Source organism: Mizuhopecten yessoensis, unplaced genomic scaffold (genome assembly GCF_002113885.1).
Source record: "Mizuhopecten yessoensis strain PY_sf001 unplaced genomic scaffold, ASM211388v2 scaffold923, whole genome shotgun sequence".
Taxonomy (NCBI): Eukaryota; Metazoa; Mollusca; class Bivalvia; order Pectinida; family Pectinidae; genus Mizuhopecten; species Mizuhopecten yessoensis.
The window spans coordinates 628,366-652,126 of NW_018403789.1; the positions used below are offsets into that span (position 1 = coordinate 628,366).

General features: G+C 36.6%; 1 protein-coding gene across 1 annotated transcript; it reads left to right on the forward strand.

Moving 5' to 3' along the window:
* LOC110455504 lies at window positions 1-23,522 on the forward strand. The gene is made up of 6 exons (XM_021505679.1): window positions 1-18; window positions 12,530-12,848; window positions 13,127-13,177; window positions 18,666-18,695; window positions 19,971-22,315; window positions 23,373-23,522. Exons 1-6 carry the CDS (start codon window positions 1-3, stop codon window positions 23,520-23,522), a joined length of 2,913 nt encoding a protein of 970 aa, XP_021361354.1.
* Window positions 23,523-23,761: the final 239 nt, after the last annotated feature.

A 23,761-nucleotide genomic window follows, 5' to 3' on the forward strand; every position in this document is an offset into this window, starting at 1 on the left:
ATGGCGGACCAAGCTGATGTGAGTATAGATTCCTCATTTGTAGGAGCTAAAGGGATATTTTTTGCTCACCTGGCCCGTGGTGCAGCGTCCGTCGTCCATCTGTCTGTATGTCCGTCCGGCGTCAACTAATTACTTTCAAACAACGTCTTCTGAATAACAAAGATGCCTACGGTGATGGTATTTGGCAAGTTACATGATGAGGTGAAGGGCTAGCAAGGTTGTTGAAATCAATGACCTTTGAATTGACTTTTATTATATTAAAGGCCAAATGGGGTCAAATATGTGTAAAACCTATCAACAACTTCTTCTGAATAACTAAAAGGTCCAGGATGATGATAATTGGCCAGTACCATGTTGGTAGGAAGAGCTACCAAGTTTGTTCAAATGAATAACTTTGACTCATATTCTAGGTCACAAGGGTCAAATATGTTTAAAAACTTTTAACAACTTCTTCTGAAGAAGAAAAAGTCTAATGATCTTGATATTTAGCCAGTGATATGGTCTGATGAAGGGCTACCAAGTTAGTTCAAATGAACGACCTTGACTTATATTTAAGTTCAAAGGGGTCAAATATGTGTCGCCCTGGTAAAATATTAGCCACTTTCTACCAACTCGGCTCCCTATTTTCCCTAGCAGAGTTGGTAGGAAGCAGCTAGTATTTTTTAACCCTCATCTATCGAAAGGGCAAGAGGCATGGTGCGGCGTCTGGCGTCCACCTGTCCGGCGTCAACTTATTAATTTAAACAACTTCTCAGTAATTAACCAAAAGGCCTTGTATTATATTTGGCCAGTAGCATGCTTGGTTGAAGGGCTACCAAGTTTGTTGCAATGAATGACCTTGACCCACTTTCAAAGTCACAGGGGTCAAATGTCTTAAAATCTTCAAACCACTTCTTTTCAATAACCAAAAGGCCCAGGGTACTTAAATTGGGCCTGTAGCATGCTGGGATGAAGGACTACCAAGTTTGTTCAAGTGAATGACCTTGACCCACTTTCAACCTAATGTCCTTGTTCGACATTAAAGGTCAGAGGCGTCATATGTTTAAATCTTTTAATAGGTTCTTATGAATCAAACACTGATATTCTGCCTGAAGCTGTATTTTAGTCCACTTTTAAGATTACAAGTGTGAGATTAATTCCAGGTAAGCGGTGCAGGCCCAATGGGCCTCTTGTTTTTAATATCCAAGAGCCCGAGGGTGTTAATATTTGGCCAGTAGGATGCTGAGATGAAATGCTTTGAAGTTTATTCCAGGTCACAGGGATCAATTTTCTTTAAAATCTTTAAACAACTTCTTCTGAATAACATAAATGTTCAGGGTGGTGATATTTGATCAGTAACAATTGCTGGCATGAAGGGCTACCAAGTTTGTTCAAATATATTACCTTCACTCATACTCAAGGTCACAGGAATCAAATATGTTGAAATCTTTAAAGTACTTCTTTTGAATAACAAAAAGGTACTTAAAATGTTCTTACATTAAAGTTATTACATTCATGCAATCATTGTAAGACGTTGCAATTTCTAGAAGTCCGCATTATGTGTACTTTGCTTATGTCGTCATTATTTTTGACATCTTAAGTATTTGTACTCCATTTATGACATAACAAATATATTCAAATCGACCTGAAAGAGCAACAATAAGCGAATTGTAGTCTTCGTGTTTTGTTTTATATTTTTACCGTCACATGAACATCTAAAACTCTTTACCACTATATATATAGATATATGAGTATATTATTATGGTTTTAAGCTCACCTTCCCGATGCCATGATGTGGCGTCCGTCGTCACTCTGTCCTTCAACTTTTTGTTTAAAACAACTTCTTCTAAAGGTCCGAAAGTCCTGCATTCATGATATTAGGCCAGTAACATCCTGGGATGGAGCCCAACAAAGCTTGTGAATGAAAATGACCTTTACCTACTTTCAAGGTCACAGGGGTCAAAAATGTTAAAAACTTCAAACAACAATATCTTAAGAATCATTTGGTCTAGAGTCATGGTACTTGGGTATGTTATGTAAATCTAGACCAGCTGTGTGAATCATTTTCTTAATTACAGTAATGAGGTCAAAGGTCAACTTTAAGTGCTTGCTGGAGTCAAAGGTCAACCTGGGTTAAAAGCTTAAAAATTAAAATTTCAAATTTCAAACAAAAATATCTTAAAGGGACATTTTAGCGTATTAAGTTTTTTTTATGTCATGGTGCGGCGTCCGTCCGTCAACTTTTCCTTTAAACAACTTCTTCTGAAGAACGGACAGGCGTAAAACCATGATATTTGACTGAAAGCTTCCTTGGTAGGAGCCGAACAAAGATGCAAATGAAAATGACTTTGACCTACTTTCAAGGTCACAGGGGTCAAATATGTCAAACTCTTTAAATGACTTCTCCTGAAGAACTAAAAGTTATAGAATCTTTATATTTGGGTGGTGGCTTCCTGGGATAAAGCCGCACATAGTTTGCGAATGAAAATGACCTTGAACTGCTTTCCAGAACACAAGGGGTCAAATATGCCAAATACTTCAAACAACTTTTCCTAAAAAACCAAATGGTATATAATCTTTATATTTGGCTGGTGGCTTACTGGGACAGAACCTGACAATGTTTGAGAATGAAAATGACTATGACCTATGTTTAAGGTCACAGGTGTCAAATATGTCAAACTCTTTAAACAACTTCTACTGAAGGACAAAAAGGTATAGAATCTTTATATTTGTCTGGTGGCTTCCTGGGATAGAGCCAGACAAAGTTTGAGAAAGAAAATGACCTAGACCTACGTTCAAGGTCACAGCGGTTAAATATGTCAAACTTTTTAAACAACTTCTTCTGAAGGACCAAAAGGTATAGAATCTTTATATTTGGCTGGCAGCTTCCTGGGATAGAGCCAGACAAAGTTTGAGAATGAAAATGACTTTGACCGGCTTACAAGGTCACAGGAGTCAAATATGTTAAACTCTTTAAACAACTTCTTCTGAAGAACTAAAAATATAGAACCTTCATATTTGGCTGGTGGCTTCCTGGGATAGAGCCCGACAAAGTTTGAGAATGAAAATGACTTTGACCTCCTTTCAAGGTCACAGCAGTCAAATATGTCAAACACTTCAAACGACTTCTCCTGAAGAACTAAAAGGTATACAGTCTTCAAAATTGGCTGGTGACTTTCTTGGATAGAGCCCAACAAAGTTTGAGAATGGAAATAATCTTGACCTAGTTTCAAGGTCACAATGGTGAAATATGTAAAAATCTTTAAACGACGTCTTCTGAAGAACTGAAAGGTTTAGAACCTTCATATTTGCCTTGTGGCTTCCTGAGATAGAGCCCGACACAGTTTGAGAATTAAAATGACTTTGACCTTCTTCAAGGTCACAGGTGTCAAACATGTCAAAAACATCAAGCGACTTCTTCTGAAAAATTGAAAGGCATAAAATTATAATATTTGGCTAGTGACTTCTTGGGTTAGATCTCATCCAAGTTTGCAAATTAAAATGACCTCGGCCTACTTTAAATGTTACAGAAGTCAATAACATTTCAAAGGATTTGTTCTGAAGAACCAAAAGGAATGGATTCATAAGATTTGGCTGGTAGCTTCTTGGGATAGAGCTATAAAAGTTTGAGAAGAAAAATGAATTGACAAACTTACAAGGTCACAGGGAAAAATATGTCAAACAACTTTTGAAGAAGAACGATGGCCAAAAAGCATAAAATCTTATTTGAAAGAATATTTGACTGGTAATTTCAACAGATGGAGCCGACAAAGTTTGCGAGTGACAAATTTGTAGTGCAATATAATATTTAATGAGAATATTTGCTATGACTGCTTAAATATTCATGTGAGCGATACAGGCCCTCTTGGGCCTCTTGTTTATAACCTTGCAACAAAATTCTTCATGATCATATAGTTTGATACTCCTTATGAACAATTCATGTCGGGAAATTGGCAAAGGACAATGTTTTCTTGGTGTTTTTAATCGGTAATTGAGAAATCCTTAACTGTACAGCCGTACGTTTTAGCGGCAGCTGTCTAACAAAAATGTCTTCTAGCCGAGGAGAGAAGTGACTTCTCGCTTTATTCACCTAGCCTCTCTAAAACAAAAGTGCATTTGTTCTGAATCAAACTCATCTTCCAACAGCATCTCAAACTTCGTTATAAAGGAGTGATTTATTTTACGTTTAAACCTTTTGATATCGTACTTTCTGCGGTTCTTCGAGAACGTGTTGTGTATGAACTCAAGACTCATAACTGACACTGTGTTGTCGGTCGACAGCGTAGTGCTGTACATGTTTACTTCTCACTGAAAGGCCCGGATATTGGGCTACTTTGGCCGTAGCTATTTTTATCATGGCTTTCCCAAAAGATGAAACTGACCACACTGGACGTTAGCTTCAGGTCATGTTATTATCAACTACGTAGACTTTTGTTAGGAGATATATATTTTGAGTATCGACTCTATTTTCAGGTTGTCATTTGACTAAATAGTTTAACGTTTAAGAGATGTTAAAAAGGGGGTTTCCAAAATGGCCCCTCCTCTGATTTCAATTTTCTTTTGGTGAGGTGTAAACCCAAACCTTATCACAACAAAAACACCCATTAAAATTCAAATGAGTACTTGGTTCGTTTTTCGTAGAAGCATAAAACTGAAATTCTCAAAAAGCCGGACTTTTTCTTCAAAAGACTAATGTTGTCAAACTTACAATTCATTGAAGGATTATTCATGATGCAACCAAGACTAAGGATCATATGCTACAGTATACATGTAAAAATCCCTTGCTATTGTTAGTTATCAGATATTTTCAGACAAATCAACAGCCAGAAGCCATCTCAAGCAATGATAGAAAGTATCTCATAACTTTTGTATACTGAAAATATTTTGATTATAGATGGACAAGGTCATGAACTAACAGGGACAAACATATCAATCCAAACTAGATTTGATCAAGATCGAAACACGGGATTTCCAACCAGAAAAGGATCAAAGATTTGTTTTCGGACTGACGATCGATTTTAAACGTTTCCCTTCCCTTCCCTTTGCTTCCTTCTCTGACAAACCTATTTTGTAGGTTTCACTTGTTTATAGACATGCATCATGATGCATTGACCTTGAAACTTTAAACATCTCTTTATTATGATACATTCTTTAAAAATGTGGTGTAAAAAACAAAGTTTTTGAAGAATTATGAAAATTTCATGTTTTTGATCATTTGACCCCCGTGACCTTGAATTAAAGTCAAGGTCAACTGTCTGCACTCTGTATGTAGCCAAACATACATGCTATAGATGTGCCAAATATCAACTCTTTATGTTTCACAGTTACGGAGCAGAAAAGTTTTAAGTGCAATATTTTGAAAATTTTTAATTTTGGCGGGAAAATTAACATTTTTCAAAGTGGCATATCTTCATCATTTTTGATGTTGTGACCTTAAATGTTTCCACATAGCCTAATAAGATCGTGATCCTTAAGATGTGATAACAATTTAACTATTTTGAGATTTTTATTTTTGACCTATATTTGACCCCATAGCGAGGCCTTGATAATTTCTGATAACATGTCATGGGGAAAAGTTAGCCCCTACCAAGATCTACAAGAACCATTAAGCATTTATGCAGTTTAACGAACGCATTTGAATTCATGTTTGTTTGAAAAACGTTAAAAAACACTATTTATAGATTTGTGACCTTGACCTTTAAATTAATGATTATTTTTTTGTTCAAATGTCATGGGATCGTTGTCCTTTGTCATGTACTGAAATATGAACGTAACATCTTTGTTCGTTCATGAGAAAAAAGTGTTAACAAGTTTTCTGGAAATAAGAATAATAAGAACTAGAAATTGTTGGCTTACAGTTTGACGGGCTTTTCACGGTAAGGACTGATTTGGCCTTATAGCTATTTACGAGTTGCTTCCCTTACACAAGTAGTAAAAGTCCTTGTATCTTTGAAATATGTTTCACAAAATTACATGTTCGAATTTGACCTCTATCAAATACCGGATGTTAATCTTTAATGGTCATTTATGTCAATAAACCTTGTAGCCCATCATCGTAGCATGCATCAATACCCTGGGCATTTCCGTCATTGAGCAGGAGTCTTTTGAAGATTTTAGCATAATTGACCCCAGTGACCTTTAACATAGGTCAAGGTCATTCATATTATCAAACTTGATAGTCCATTGTTTGAGCATGAATATTCAACAAATATTATGACCTTTGGGTCACTTGGTTATTGAGAAGAAGTTTTTTGAAGTTTGTTTCACAGAATGACCCACCTCTACCAAATACCGGAGGTTGACTTTTTTGATAAAACAGTATGAAAGAAAAAGTTTGCTCTTGCTTATTTCTATATGATATCCAAAGATAAACCTCGTGCTTGAAATCGTTAACGAAATATATTGGTATAGGCTGTTAACCAATCAGAGTTTGTGGCGGCCATCTTAGAATATTGACTGCTCAAAAAAGTAACATAAGTTTGTAAGGACCGCCAGAGGAATACATGTACCAATTGTGGTTTATATTGCAATGGCAGAATTGGAGAAGATCGTTGAAGTTTGTAAAAATATTGTCGACTTTAAGATGTTAACGGTAAATGTTACAGAAAAACTAAAGACATCAAATTCATCGGAATGGCAAGTGAGCTTATGTCGTGGTGCGGCGTCCGTCCGTCGTCCAGCGTCAATATTTTACTTTAAGGTAATAGGATTGTGTCACCATTTCTCAGTAGAATTTCTTCAAATTTTGTAGTTATATTGCTTTAAAATAAAGATAATTTTCTGCCATGTCAATAAAAATGATACTGACATATATTAGTATTGCATTAATGTATATCAATTTAATAAATGCTGAAATTGTGTAAAATTAATTCTCTATACACGATATATAAATTGACATTTTCTAATAAAACCATATACACATAGTAATTGCAGGTAAGAGTTATCGTTTTTGAAACACGTCACAGTAGTGAAATAGGTAGCCGGTTTCCTGAAGTAAAGAAAAAATGGATACATTTGACTCATTGATAAAACCCCCCNTGACATTTTATAATAAAACCATATACACATAGTAATTGCAGGTAAGAGTTATCGTTTTTGAAACACTTCACAGTAGCAAAATAGGTAGCCGGTTTCCTGAAGTAAAGAAAAAATGGATACATTTGACTCATTGATAAAACCCCCCCTGAATTAATGCCTGGGTTGCTTTGAAATACTTTAATATTGAGAGAACACACTGTTCTGTCAATAATAAACATACAATATTCATCAATTTAATATCAAACATTAGAATTTGCGGAAATTGTGATACTGTCTCCCAACATTGGATTTTCAACAAGGGATGTACTTCCTGTTTCCGTTTATCAATACACTCCAATGACCTTAAACAACTTCTTCTCAATAACCAAAATTCCCAGGGTACTGATATTGGGCCTGTAGCATGTTGGGATAAAGGGCTACCAAATTTGTTCAAATAAATGAACTTCACTCATTTTCAAGGTCACAGAGGTCAAATATGTTAAAATTTAAAAAACTTCTTCTGAATAACCAAAAGGCCTAGGATAATGATATTTTGCCAGAAACATGCTAGGATGAAGGGCTATCAAGTTTGCTGAAATGAATGACCTTTACTTATATTTAAGGTCACAAGGGTCAAATATGTTAAATACCTTTAAACAACTTCTTCTCAATAACCAAAAGGCCTAAAATGATGCTATTTGACCAGTAGCATGCTGTGATGAAGGGCTACCAAGTTTGTTTAAATAAATCGCATGACCTTGACAACTATTCAAGGTCACAGATGTCAAATATGTTAAAAACTTAAACAATTTCTTCTGAATAACCAAAATACCCAAGGAGATATTTGGCCAGTAGCATGCTGGGATGAAGGGCTACCAAATGCAAGTTTGTTTAAATGAATGACCTTCATATATTTTCAAGATCACAGAGGTCAATTGTCGTAAAAAATCTTTAAACAATTTCTTGCTGCGGCGTCCAGCGTCGTTCGTCCAGCGTCAACTTTTTACTTTGAACAACTTCTTCTGAATTACCAAGAGGCCGAGGCTGATAATATTTTGCCAGAAGCATGCTAGTATGAAGCGTTACCAAGTTTGTTCAAACGAATGACCTTGACCCACTTTCAAGGTCACAGGGGTCAAATGTCTTAACATCTTCAAACAACTTCTCAATAACCAAAAAGCCAGGGGGACTGATATTGGGCCTGTAGCATGCTGGGATAAAGGACTGCTAAGTTTGTCCAAATGAATGACCTCGAACCACTTTCAAGGTCACAGGGGTCAAATGTCTTGAAATCTTCAAACGACTTTTTCTCAATAACCAAAAGGCCCAGGGTACTGATATTAGACCTGTAGCATGCTGGGATGAAGGGCTACCAAGTTTGTTCAAATGAATGACTTGAACTTATACTCAAGGTCACAGGGGTCAAATATGTGTAAAACCTAAAAAGAACTTCTTCTGAATAACAAAAAAAAAAAAAGATCCAGGATGATGATATTTGGCCAGTTACACACTGGGATGAAGTATTAACCAAGTTTGTTAAAATGGATGATCTTCACCCATTTTCAAGGTCACAGGGGTCAAATATGTTGAAATCTTTTAATAGGTTCTTTTGAAACAAACACTTTTTACCTGTAGCTGAATTTTAGCGCACTTTTAAGGATTTCCCGTCCCAACCAAAGCAAAACACTAAAGAATTCCACTGTCGTTTTTCAGTGTTAGAGTCACCTGCCCATGATTACCTTTTCGAGAATGTTGTTATCTTCCCTTGAATAGATTCCGTTTGAATAATGTTTCGACTACAGAGTTGTGTCCCTTGCGTTGAAAATCTCCAATCGCGAAAGTGTGGGCAAAAAAAGCTGTCGTAACGATGTAAACAACGTCGTGACAGTGATGGCCGACATGCAAGCCCGACGTAAAATAGGCCGTTTAAAATGTAAACTTAACGCATTAACTGACAATAATAACAACAACGATGTCCAATATCAAGTGCTAGACCACAACTATGCGCTGAAACAAAGTGACACTCGTTCACGCATTGAAAAGACGCTGGCTACTGAGGCCCCTACTAAGCTTACTGACAATTTTACTGATAAGCCGACACCGACGACCGATGAGGATCCCTCCAGTACTAGTGATCACGAATAAGCCAATAACTTTTCAACCTGGTCGCAGGGAGGCGAGTGCTTGAACTCGCGATGTTATCTGAATACCTGGACCAGAAAGATTGTAAGGAATACGGTACTAGGCTATGGTTGTGCAATACCTAACAAGAAAGACATTTTGACATGGGAAGTATTGTATACATCACAATAGTCAGGATTATATTCTATATTTGTTATTACATGTATATGCCCAATAGGCCTATATTTCAAGTTCATTTTCGAGTCGCCTGCGAAAAGCTGGTGACACATAGGCATTGCTATGTCGGCGTCGGCTACGGTGTCGGCGTCGTCGGTGTCGTCGTTCGCACAGAGGGTTTTGTGCGATAACTTGAGTTTCCTTGGGCTGATCAACTCAAACTTCATGCAGAGCTTCCTTACCAAAAGTGCTTATGTGGAATTGCTTTTCAGGTCCGATGGTCAAAGGTCAAGGTCACTTACTATAAATAGAAAATATGTTTTCGTGCGATAACTTGAGTTTCCTTTGGCCGATCAAACTCAATCTTCATGCAGTGCTATCTTACCAAAAGTGCTTGCTTGGGATTGCTTTTCAGGTCCGAAGGTCAAAGGTCAAGGTCACTTACTATGAATAGAAAATATGTTTTCGTGCGATAACTTGAGTTTCCTTGGGCCGATCAAACTCAATCTTCATGCAGTGCTTCGATCTTACCAAAAGTGCTTGCTTGGGATTGCTTTTCAGGTCCGAAAGTCAAAGGTCAAGGTCACTGTTACTATAAATAGACAATCTGTTTTCGTGCGATAACTTGAGTTTCCTTGGGCTGATCAAACTCAGACTTCATGCGGTGCTAAGCATACTTGCATTTTCAAGAATATTTTTATGGATACCAGTGAGGCGATGCTGGTCTTGCTGGTGCGTAATCTCCCAGCTTACTGTGCAGGCGACACATTCACTTCCGTGGAATTCTTGTTTATATTACATATAACAGTGTTATTTTTACATAAATGTGATATTTGTATACCACAATAACGTATGTTGTTATTTGTACGTTATGTTAAAGTTTATTATTGTTGTATAATGTGATATTTGTTAAGCCACAATATATGTTATTATCTGTATATAATGACAAAGTTTATTATTGCAATATAGTGTGATATTTTTTATATCACAATATAGTATGTTGTTATCTGTATATAATGTGAACGTTTATTATTGTTTTGTTCAGAATGTAGACGTTTATTATTGTTGTATATAGAGTGATTTTTTATATCACAACATAGTATGTTATTTGTACATTATGTAGAAATTTATTATTGTTGTGTAAAGTATGTGAAACTTTGTTATTGTTGTTCATTGTGACATTTTTGCTATGACACAGGAAAGTACATTGTTTATTATTCATATACAATATGCAATTTTGTTTTATATTGGTAATTACATTTGAAGTCATTTTATTGGTTGGTCATGCCTACTGTATTATTTTCGTATATAAAAAATGCTATATTGTAGGTTGTAAACTGTATATATGACTTTTTGGGATTTGTAGTTATTATTGGTACAAATGTAAGAGTTGTCTATCTTTTTTTTTATTTTTTTTTGTATCTTTATACATTTTTTTGTATAATAAGTAAGTCCGCACGATATTTATTTTTTGTCACCTATATGTTCTTTTCGTTGTCCTAAACGTGTTGCATTGGCACTCGGAATTTTATTGATTCATGTAACGGGCGTTTTTGTTTGTTTTAGTATTACTTTTAGAAAACTACTCAGTTTTTTGTGTGTTGTTCATCAATATTGATATTGTTTTTTTTTGTATGTGTTATATTTCTGACAAACCATTGTTGCATGAAATAAAATGTATTTTATTTCATTTTGTTCCATGTCTGAAGTTACCTTAATATGTCAGTTCCATGTAAGAAAAAAAGCAGGTGAGCAATACAGGTATTTCTGGACGTCCGCATTATGTGTACTTTGTTTATGACGTCATTATTTTTTGACCTCTTAAGTATGTTTACTCCACTGATGATGTCACAAATTAATTCGAATCGCTTGAAGGGCCCCAAGATGGGTGAAAGCGCTAGTGAATTGCAGTCTTCATGTTTTGTTTTACATATATCTGTTACAAGTATTGGCCATACTACTTATGTTACTTAAATAAAAATGTCTGGTCATGATTATTTAACATTAATATCCAGGTGAGCAATACAGGCTCTCTGGGCCTTTTGTTTTCCATACCAATAACTAAAAACAACTTATTAGGGCCCCGTATACGGGTGTCCTATAGTAATCACTCTGTCTGCCTGTCTGTATGTCTGTCCACAAATTCTGTTCCTGGCTGATAACTTTGGTATCTATTGACCGATGTACATGAAACTTGGTCAAGATGTTCAGTTCACAAAAATACACATTGAGGTAAAAGATAAGGTCAAAGGTCAAGGTCATTAGGTCAAATTTTACATCTTTTCACTGATGAACATTTTGTTATGACATTATAAAGCAAAGTTGATCATATTGAGTCAATTGACCTAAGGTCAAGGTCATCGGGTCAGGGGTCAAGGTCAAAGTTTGTAGCTTTTCACTGGTGGACATTTCGCTATGACATTATGAAGCAAATTTGTTTGGAAGAAGACAAAGAGACACACTGAGGTAAAAAGTTAAGATCAAAGGTCAAGGTTATTAGATTTAAAGGTCAAGGTCAATTTTTTGCATCTTTTCACTGATGATCATTTTGTTTTGACATGATGAAGCAAAGTTGAACAGAATTAAACAAGAAGTCGACTGACCAAAGGTCAAGGTCATTGGGTCAAAGGTCAAGGTTAAATTTATATCTTTTCAATTGTGAACATTTCGCTATGACACTTTGAAGCAATGTTGCTCATAATTAAACAAGGAGTCAATTGTCCAAAGGTCAAGGTCACTGGGTCAAAGGTGAAGGTTAAATTTTGTACCTTTTCCCTGATGAACATTTTGTTATGATATTAAGAAGTAAAGTTGGTCTGAATTAAAGAATAAGTCAACCGACCAAAGATCAGGGTCACTGGTTTAATGGTCAAGGTCATTTGGGTCCAAAGGTCAAAGACAAAGTGGATCTCTGACTTTGACCCAGGCTCTTGATGGAGGAGGTATATAAGGTGAAATAAAACAAAGCTAACAAATGAGTATTGCACCGGTATTTACATTTCTGTTAGCCCAGCAAATATGGAGGTGGAAGGAAACAAGACTCCCATCATAGTACATGTAAAATGCTTTCTTGCGATTCTTTTTGAAGTCAAAATGTCAAACGTCAAGCTCAGCTATATGGGCAGATTGCTTCTTGATGATTATGGGGGATATATTGCCACAAGACGGGGCCCTTACTGAACTGTCAGTGTTCTAGTTGAAAACTATCTCTTTTGCTTGTTTGTCATTTCTTTAGACTTCCTCGGCTCACAGTCAGCAGTTGCAGATCAAGAAGCTGCATGCTGACATGGTCCGACGCCTAAGTGAAATATTCAGGCCGAATCTGAACACCTGGCAGAGTATTTTGGTGGAACTAGAGGTCATTATGGATCCGGTAGATTTACTTGGGGATGACATTAACCATTTTGGGCAAATATGTCGGAGTCTGCTGTGTAAGGGAACTATTGATTATGGCTCTTATGATAAACTCCGTTGTGCAGTCGGGAATGTTGATGCCCAGGCAGCTAAAATTGTGGAGGAAACTTCTGTCAAGATAAAAGCGCTACAGCCTGAAGGTTTGTCTAGATGTCATCCTTATAATATTGTTACTCTTACTGAAATTATGATTAGAAATTAAAATCATGTTTTAACACAAAGAATGTACACAAACGATGAAATCTCAACGTCATATTTATCTTTGCTACATACTCATAAGCTGATCAAGCCTCATTCCACTGTAGCAGGCTTCATGCAATATGGATGTTACCTATTTGCAAATGAAAAAAAACAAAAAAAACACTGTTCAATGTCAATCACGATATATATAATTTGTTTAATTTCGGTTGACTAACAGGACTATCGGAAGCCAATCGACGCAAGACTGGAGAAGGAGACCAGACAAAAGGTGTGTTGTGTGAGCATGTCCTAATGTTTATCATTGTTGATAACATTGATAATACAGTAAAACACGTTAGTACGAAAACAATTATTGTGATTTTATGGGTATTGCGAACTGATGCTGATTCCCTAGCTCTTCTCCCTCTTACTTCTATGTTAATTTATTATCATATTGCAACTTTTGTACAGCGAATTATTGTCTATTACGAAGCAAATCAGCATTCACCTTATGTGAAATTCAGTGTTATGTTAACACTGTTCTATATATGAATCCAATTTCCTATCTCGACCTTCATCGAGAGGCCCTCAAGGGCCAACTGTTAGCTACTTGCTTGTGTACGTTTTGTACAATGACATTAGGTGTTGAGATGTTTATCCGACATAACTTCAAATGCTTTTACGTGATATTATTTGACTAATGCATACAATGAATTATGTTTTCGATGAAAATCTGCATGTTGAGTTGAGACCGAAGCTACTGAGGTCGAGGTCGACTGTTATTAACTCGAATGAGATGTCTGATATTTTGGGTTGTGTACATGTAGGATGTACTCAATGTTTCTAACAGTAAGGAAGGGGGAAAGTGGAGGGAGGGAGATGAGGTAGATTCCTTCAGTGTTGCTAGGGCGAGTGCTTACATTAACGATATGCAATTTTTTCTCTCGGCTCAATTTGATTTTTGTTTACTTTTTTTTAAACGTAATTTCATATAGTGATGTTTTCAAAAATAACAATATACATGTATAATCGTTTTACGTAACATGAACTACCTTAATAATGAGTTGATTAAGCAGGTCCCCTGGGATTCATTGTAACCGTGTTTTACTGTATTTGCTTAAAGTGATTCTATAAAAAAGTGATAGAAAATCTACTTTAATAAATATCAGTGTCCACATTTAAACTCTTCTGTACTAATGATATTGACTAATTAATGTTTAACTGGAGAGATAATTATGTAATGCGTGTCTGATGTTTTGTCTCAGACTGCAGAGGTCTGAAGCTTTAGGAAATTTTATATGATGGTGCATTGTGATATGAAGATGTGCAGTAGGGTTTAAAGAGTTCCCAAGATCAAAGTCTTAAAACCTGTTTGAAATTAAATATCACCTACTCAGTGGCAGAAATACTCACGTTTTAGCATACATTAACCCGGTGGATTTTTCACAATATTTACACATGCTGAGAACAAAAATAAACTACATGAAAAGCCAGCTTATCCAGTGTAGATACAGATTTGTAAATGCCCAAAACTGAATTATTGATTTTTTTTGAAAAATTATGAAGCCCACATAGTCCACTTTATCATGTATATGCCAATTTTAGTGTTGATTTTTTCATTTCTATTTTGATACATTTAATATTACAGGGGTTATTCATTGTATAAAAAAATCACCCATGGCCACCGTACGCTACTGTACACTCAGCTACCCCTCTTTCGCATTAGGTACTGTACTAGTAAATATGTGAAACAACAAACTGAAGGATGTCTTTTATATAAAGTAGTATAAAGTTTTCATCATAAATTACCTCAAGGTGCATTTATTACATGAATCAATCCATTTGAGAGAAAAGAAGAGAAAATATCAAACTGACAAAGAACTAATGAAGGTGGTGCAATTGTAAGCGGCAAGATCCCTCTCTGGGATCTCTTGCTATGAAATACATGATTCTCTGACAGTGATCTATTTATAATTATTCTTCAATCATGTCCGTGGTCCTTCCGTCTTCAGTCATCCGTGGCTTTCCTTAAACAATTTTGTTTTCGCTTTTTCTAAGAAAGTTCTTGAGGGATTTTTCTCAAATTTGTTATGCAGGTTCCCACTAGTCTCTATTTGTGCATATTTAGGTCATCTGAGCATATCATCAAACTGCTATCCAATACTGATAATGCTAACCAAGTTTGAATTAATTCTAATGGAAATTAAACAAATGCTGGTCCAAAATGTGATTTCTCTATATAAACTATAGTAAAGTTTACCCCCTCCCCAGGGGGAAACGTGAGACTACAGGGTCATGAAATTCTATGAAGAGTATTTGATTCTACCATATCTGGATCTGGAGAAGATGTTTGAAATTTTAGTCAATTTGACCCTTTTTGGGCCCGCCCCTCAGGCCCCTGGGGCTGGGACCATATAATCACAATTTTGACGCACGACGCCGTACAAAAGGCGATCACAATAGGTCACTTGAGACGTTGTCTCGGGTGACCTTAAAAATTGTTCTGCTATACATTAATTACTACATACAGTGTATATGCTAGAAGATAGGAAACAACAAACCTCAATTTCAAAGGACAGTGTCAAACAATGCTAAAAATATAACCACAATATGTATTGATTGCCGACATGACCACTGAATTACTATTAAAGTAAATAAAGGTCTTACCATGCTTGGTGCTAAAATCACTTTGGGATCAGCAAAGCAAAGCAACTGAAAAATATGGCTTAGGTTAAATTTTTTTAAACCCTTTTTAATTGAGCAAAAAAATGAAGTTACAACACTGACAAACTTTCTAGCTCACTTGTCCTAATGGCAAGTGAGTGTATGCTGTGATGAACAGTACGTCTGTCAGTTTTTCACTTAAAAAACTGCTAGACCTGAATGGCTGAATGTAATTTAACCTCATTTGGCGTGAAGCATTGCTAGACTGAGGGGAATCAATATTGAATAAATGAAGGGGGTGTCCCCTCTGGGAAAGAGGGGCAGGGCCCAATAGGGGAAATTAAGGTAAATCTTTAATATCCTACTCCTTGAGTATCGACAAAGACAAGTTATTTTAATCCTAACTGGTCTGGAGCATCCTTAGGTCAAGGTTGTTTAAATGGAGGATGTGACCTCTGGGGGAAGAGAGGCAGGTCCTATAGGAAAAACAAGTAAAATTTAAAGGCATACTTCTTGAATGTGAGAAAAGTGATGTTTTAACTTAATTAGTCTGGAGAATTCTATGGCCAAGGGGATTCAACCCTGTGTAAATGAAGAGTATTGTCCTCTTGGAGCTGAGGGTTAGGGCCAATTAAGGGAAATAGAGGAATATTTTATGGAGGATTTGGCTATCCCAGGGGCACAGGGGTGAGGCTGGGNGGGATAGGTGGTGGCCTAATTGGGGAATATAGGTAAATCACAGGGATAAAATTTGTTAAAAAGAATTCTTCTGAATAACCAAAAAGCCTAGGGAGGTAATATATATATATATTTGGCCAGTAATATGCTGGGATGAAGGGCTACCCAGTTTGTTCAAATGAATGACCTTCAAACATATTCAAGGTCACACAGGGTAAATGTCTTAAATTACTTTATACCACTTCTTCGGAATAAACCCCTTAGGTGATGATATTTGGTAAGCAACATGCTAGGAAACACCAAAATATGATGATATTTGACCAGTAGCATGCGGTAGTCAACTTTTAAGGTTACAATTTTGAGATTAATACCAATACAAATCTATTTCTTTTTTAACCATAGTCTAGCAGTATTAAGTTCTACTTCCGACTATATTTTGTTGTCATTCATTAAGAGTAACGGGTCAATATTCACACTTGCTCACTTTTAAAGTAAAATGCTTGCATACACGATATCATCAGTACATTTTGTTTGAATATACACAACAGTGTGGTAACCTTAAGCTTTACAGCTGATTAGATTGTTAGGTCACCTGAGCTTAAACTCAAGTAACCTTTTGCTATCTGTCGTCTTTTACATTTTCAACTTAAACTGAAATACTGTAGAGGGGATTTCATTGAGACTTCATAGGAATGTTACTGACATTTCCCTGACCAAGTGTTGTTGTTTTTCGGGTCGATCAGAAATCCAATATGGCCGCCACAGCCGCCATTTTGAAAAACTATTTCAAACTTTAAGTCAAGTTCTACTGGGCCGATTTAACTGAAACTTGGTAGGAATGATTAATTCAATGTTCCTGACAAAGTGTTGTTATTTTTTGGGTGGATTAGACATCCAATATGGCCGCTACAGCCGCTATTTTGAAAAACCATTTCAAACTTAAAGTCAAAATCTACAGGGTAGATTGAACCTAGACCTTAAATTTGGTAGGAATGATCGACTTATAGTCCTGAAAAAGTATTATTATTTTTCGGGTCGATCAGAAATCCAATATGGCAACCACGGCAGCCATTTAGAAAAACAAATTCAAACTCAACGTCAAGTTCTAGTGGGCCAATTTTACTGAATGTGGTAGGAATTATCACCTCTTGGTCCTGCCAAGTGTTGTTATTTGTTGGGTTGATCAGAATTCCAATATGTTCGCCACAACCGCCATTTTGAAAAACTATTCAAACTTAAAGGCAAAGTCTACTGGGCGTATTTAACTGAAACTTGGTAGGAATGATCGACTCATGGTCCTGACAAAGTGTTAATATATTTCGGGTCAATCAGAAATCCAATATGGCCACCACAGCTGCCATTTTGAAAAACTATTTCAAACCTAAAATCAAGTTCTAATGGGCGTATTTAACTGAAACTTGGTAGGAATGATAAACTCATGGTCCTTGCAAAGTGTTCGTTTTTGTTTGGGCTGATAACAAATCCAATACGGCTGCTTCAGTCTCCATTTTGACGAAAAACTATTCCAAACTTAAAATAAAGTTCTAATAGGCCGATTTAACTGAAACTCGGTCTAGGAATGATCAACTCATGGTCCTGACAAACTTAACTTAACGTTATACTTAACTATTTTTTACTCAAATTGGTAGGGATGATTGACATCATTATCTCCACTTTATATTTCAACAACAAAAATAAATAATGTTGACTCATGTGATCGTTTAGTCCCATAGTCTTGTTGTAGTCATGATCATCTTAGGTTAAAGGGTCAAAGTTCATGCTTTATCACTATCACCAATTTTCTGATGGGATCCTAACTATAAATTCTACAGCAGAATGTTTAGCATGCCAGCTGCTTTAAACCACTCCAGGGGGTTGATAAATAGACTGGGTTGTCAAAATATAAAAGTTTTGATGCACTTGAATGGCAGGTTCCAACAACAATAGGTCTAGAGATTATCTGAACTCATGTTAGAGTGACGCTTGACTTCAGGTGAAAATTACTCGTGTGTAAAATTTTAGTCCCACAATCCCAGTCAGTGAGATGTTTGTTAATGAAGATGCATCCCACTTCACCAGTTTCAAAATATTTAAATACATGGATTGATACATGACAACATTATTGCATATATACTAATGTATGGAAAGTCAGGGTTAAGCATATAGCAAGTATTGTTTCATAGCACTAATGATATATATGTATAAATAGCAGTGAAGATATACCTTCTAATCTCATTGATAATTTCTGATATTTCTCTGGTAAAAGTGGAGAAAAAAAGTTTATATTATTTGAGCTTTTTTTTTATGGTGATGATTAATCTTTACTTAATTAGGAATAGAAGTAGAAATAGATGTTTCCAATTACATTGCACATGTCTTAATCAACGTTCTGTGAATTATCTAAAAAAATCACATGGATCTTTTGTATTTTACAGATAGGGATCCTAAGCTAACAGCTATGATAGGTGAGTTTACTGAACGGGGATGGATAAGAAGACCTGACTTGATGAAGGAGAGCTGCAGTATAATGTGTATTTCAACCAAACTAATCTTCAGGCACAGCCACTAGTGAACAGTTCAAAATAAAACTGTTCAAATGCTAAAGAGCATGCAAAATAATTGAATTTGTATCAAACAATAACTGTTATGAAGTCTAAAACTTTATGAAATTTTACATGATGGTACATTGTTATAAGTGAGGTATATAGATAATACTCAGATACCATTATAAAAGGTGGCTGTCATCGCTTCCGACTGTCCGAGATATTTCAGGCTATTTTCCTGCTCTGCTGGTCAGATTTTATTCATACCTGTTGGTAAATGTTCCTTTGCAACTATATATTTATATGATGCGTTACTATCCATATTCCAGAATCAAAAATTATTGCTTTGGCATCTGATTGGCAATTTGGGATATGTATTATACTTTAAGGCAAACAGCGGGGCCCTTTTTGACATGTCAGTGTTTTAGCATATCTTGCTTTGTAAAGATTCAGAAACACCTGGGTAATATCATAAGACTCTTCCATGCCCAGGGGTGAAGGATAGGGAAATTCCGTCAGAGAGGTTTTCAAATTCGGTAAAACCTGTGAAATTTGAAAATCCTGAGGGTGGAATTTCCCTATCCTACACCCTTGGGCATGAAAGAGTATTTTTCTCTCATTCCAACCACCAGAATAAGCCCTGAAACCTGATAGATGCGTTTCGACTGGCTACCACTTTGAAAAAATCAATCCCCCCCCCTGAGCTTTTAAGACGAAAATGAATCAGCCAACCATATTGAGCATATCCCATATTTGCAAACAAGGTTTGCGAGAAAATATATTCACATCTTTCTAACCTGCATGGTAAATATATCTTAAAAAAAATATTCATCACGTCGCCTTTTCCGCATTGCGGCATCGGAGAGTTCCAAATTCCTGACGTCACGTCATTGTTGAGCCATTGTGACGTCTAGTCACGTGAAATGGGTTGTAAGACAGAAATTTCCTACTCCCCTTTCTTACCCTGGACAGCTATATCTTTCACACAGGGAAATGAGAGAAAAGTCAATCTTTACCATCAGATAATGTCACAAATCACAAGTTCATATGTTATCAAGATATGTCTATATTGTAGGTTATCTTTACATTGCTTAACGTTAAAGATGTATTTCCTGACTTCCATGGGGGACTCATAAATGTTGGCTATTTCACGCTGACGTTTGTTCTTACGGGACATGATTTATTTTTTCCTTGCAGAAACAACCACAGCCATGATATTGAAAGAAAAAGACGAATACAAGTTCTTTTCTACCAAAAGTCTCAAGGATGCCTACGATAAACTAATGAAGAACAGCTTGGTGATAATTAAGGGAAATTCTGGAGACGGGAAGACATCCATTGCACTTGAACTTCTCCGTCGGCTGTGCTATAATGAGGAGAGGCAACAATGTCGACAGCCACTAGAACTGCATGATATCAAAGACTTGGATAAGGTGACCCCAAAGTCACAATTAGTTATTTATTTAGATGATATCTTTGGAAAGAATGTTGTGTGTAAAAAAGATGTAGAAGAATGGGAGAAAAGAGAAAAATCTATTATTTCAAAACTTTGTGGAAATGAGCACACAGACGGCAATTTTCTGATTGTTGCAATTCGCAGTGGAATTTCAAATTATTTAAATGCTTCTTGCTTAGAAAAAATATTCACTAAACAAAACATTGTTGACCTTAACATTGATGCAGAAGAAAAACTTAAATTGTTAAGGTTATACAAACCAAAAGTTAGTTTTGACTCGTGGAAAGATGATGAAGAGAAGGAAATTGTCAAGTGTGCTCCTGACATTGGGTTTCCACAATGCTGTAGGTTGTTCAGAGATTCACCTACTTTGCAAACGGAGAGGGTCAATTTTTTTAAAAGACCTTTTCATTTTCTGAAATCTTCATTATCTAAATTGGAAGACGGAAAATGTTATGGTCTGATGTATCTTTTCCTTCACGGAGGCAAAGTCATGGAAGATAATTTAGACTCTAACAATGAAAATATTGATGACGATTTATTAGAAGCAGCATTTGCTAATGATGTAGTAAAAGTTACCACAACAGCTGAGCTTGTTGTTCACAGTAAGTCTAAGGGGAGGAAAATAGAATTTGTGAAGGATTCGTTAGATTGTCTGTTGGGTTGGATGGTGAAAAAAGAGTCTAACCAAAAACAAAAAGTTTGTTACAAATTCAACCATGACTCAATTGAGGAAACTCTGGCTCTTTTGTATGGAGAAAAAACTCGCATTGGCTACATACAGAATTGTCCCAGCAAGTTTCTCAGTTATGTAACTACCTCAAAAACCACTCCAAACAAAGTAGTTATATCATCTGATAATCAGTACATGTATAAACGTTTAGTCAGAGAGTTTGAATCTGTCTATTCTAGTAACTCTGACCCAGAACGTGACAGGTTTTATAGTAAATATCATTCTATAACTTCATTAGATGTTTGGACAGATGATCAGTTTCTGCAGGGATTTACCAGATGGCTTAGTGGTCAGAATGTTGACAAAAACTTGTGCCATGTGATAAAGTTTGCCTTGTTGAATGGAGCATGCTTTTCTGGTTCAGAAGAATGTGTTTTATTCCTCCTGTCAGAGGGTGTGAAACCTGACAAGGAGACATTGCTTTGTGTGGTAGAAGGAGGGAGCGTTAATATATTATACAAAGTGGAAAGAATTATACTTAAATCCTTGTATAGAGTTGAGGACGAACAACATAAGTATAAGACAGTAGAAGGTCGTGTGGTGCACAGGAATTGTGTGTGTGCTCAGTACATGTGTCAGTTAGTGGATGAGAACAAGATAACAGTGTTACATGTGAGTTGTATGAGGGGACACATGGAGGTTTGTAAATATCTGTGTGAGTCGTACCCAGCACTAACTACAGCTGTAACTAAGTACGGGTTAACAGTGTTACATCATAGTTGTGGGTGGGGACACATGGAGGTTTGTAAATATCTGTCCGAGTCGTACCAAGCACTAACTACAGCTGTAGATAAGTACGGGTTAACAGTGTTACATTATAGTTGTGTGAGGAGACACATGGAGGTTTGCAAATATCTGTGTGAATCGTACCCAGCACTAACTACAGCTGTAACTAATGACGGGAGAACAGTGTTACATTATAGTTGTAGGGAGGGACACATGGAGGTTTGTAAATATCTGTGTGAGTCGTACCCAGCACTAACTACAGATGTAGATAATAATGGGGAAACAGTGTTACATTATAGTTGTAGGGAGGGACACATGGATGTTTGTGAATATCTGTGTGAGTCGTACCCAGCACTAACTACAGCTGTAGATAATAACGGGGGAACAGTGTTACAGTATAGTTGTAGGGAGGGAGACATGGAGGTTTGTAAATATCTGTGTGAGTCGTACCCAGCACTAACTAGAGCTGTAGGTAATGACGGGAGAACAGTGTTACATTATAGTTGTGGGTTTGGACACATGGATGTTTGTAAATATCTGTGTGATTCGTACCCAAGACTAACTACAGCTGTAGATAATAATGGGGAAACAGTGTTACATTATGGTTGTAGGGAGGGACACATGGAGGTTTGTAAATATCTGTGTGAGTCGTACCCAGCACTAACTACAGCTGTAGATAATAACGGGTTACCAGCGTTACATTATAGTTGTGGGTTTGGACACATTGAGGTTTGTAAATATCTGTGTGAGTCGTACCCAGCACTAACTACAGCTGTAGATAATGACGGGGGAACAGTGTTACATTATAGTTGTAGGAGGGGGGACATGGAGGTTTGTAAATATCTGTGTGAGTCGTACCCAGCACTAGCTACAGCTCTAAATAATAGAGGGGTAACAATGTTACATTATAGTTGTAGGGAGGGACACATTGAGGTTTGTAAATATCTGTGTGAGTCGTACCCAGCACTAACCAAAGTTGTAGGTAATGACGGAAGAACAGTGTTACATTATAGTTGTAAGGGGGGACACATGGAGGTTTGTAAATATCTGTGTGAGTCGTACCCAGCACTAACTACAGCTGTAGATAATGACGGGCAAACAGTGTTACATTATAGTTGTAGGTTTGGACACATGGCGGTTTGTAAATATCTGTGTGAGTCGTACCCAGCACTAACTACAGCTGTAGATAATGACGGGCAAACAGTGTTACATTATAGTTGTAAGGGGGGACACATGTAGGTTTGTAAATATCTGTGTGAGTCGTACCCAGCCCTAACTACAGCTGTAGATAATGACGGGCAAACAGTGTTACATTATAGTTGTAAGGGGGGACACATGTCGGTTTGTAAATATCTTTGTGAGTCGTACCCAGCACTAACTACAGCTGTAGGTAATGACGGGAGAACAGTGTTACATTATAGTTGTTGGTCTGGACACATGGAGGTTTGTAAATATCTGTGTGAGGCGTACCAAGCACTAACTACAGCTGTAGATAATGACGGGAGAACAGTATTATATTATAGTATTATGGGGGGACACATGGAGGTTTGTAAATATCTGTGTGAGTCGTACCCAGCACTAACTACAGCTGTAAACTTATAGGGGGTGGCATTGTCTACATTACATAGCTCTGTTAACGTCAGATGTAGACCTGTTCACTGAGTGTGAAACTCATGTAAAACAGTACCTAGAATCACCAGGATGTAAGTATGACATCACAACCATACTAACCAATCAGAGAGAATCTGTTTTAGACTACGCAAAGAAACGGGGGACAGAAAACAACTCTTTGTATGAATATCTTGTCCAATTGTTTGGTCAACAAAAACACTAAATATTCACACTCATTTCTCTATGTTATGTACATTCACATGTGTAACATGACACAAAACAAAGTTATTTTTTATGAAATCTTTCCAATGTTCATATGAAATAAAACCAAACAAGTTTTGTTTCGAAGTTTTTGTCGAAATTCATTCTCGAGTCGCGTTTTTCTCGCCGATATCAAGGGGGTGTCCTTCGTGAGATGCGAGTATGGTGCTTAAAATAGACTGGTTGTGCTAAAAATAGACT

Bases quoted from the DNA above. Each gene is read 5' to 3' on its own strand.
- LOC110455504 (XM_021505679.1), top strand. The intron at 12,849-13,126 runs GTTTGTCTAGAT...GTTGACTAACAG, and splicing joins AAAAGCGCTACAGCCTGAAG to GACTATCGGAAGCCAATCGA. The intron at 18,696-19,970 runs GTGAGTTTACTG...TTTTCCTTGCAG, and splicing joins TAAGCTAACAGCTATGATAG to AAACAACCACAGCCATGATA.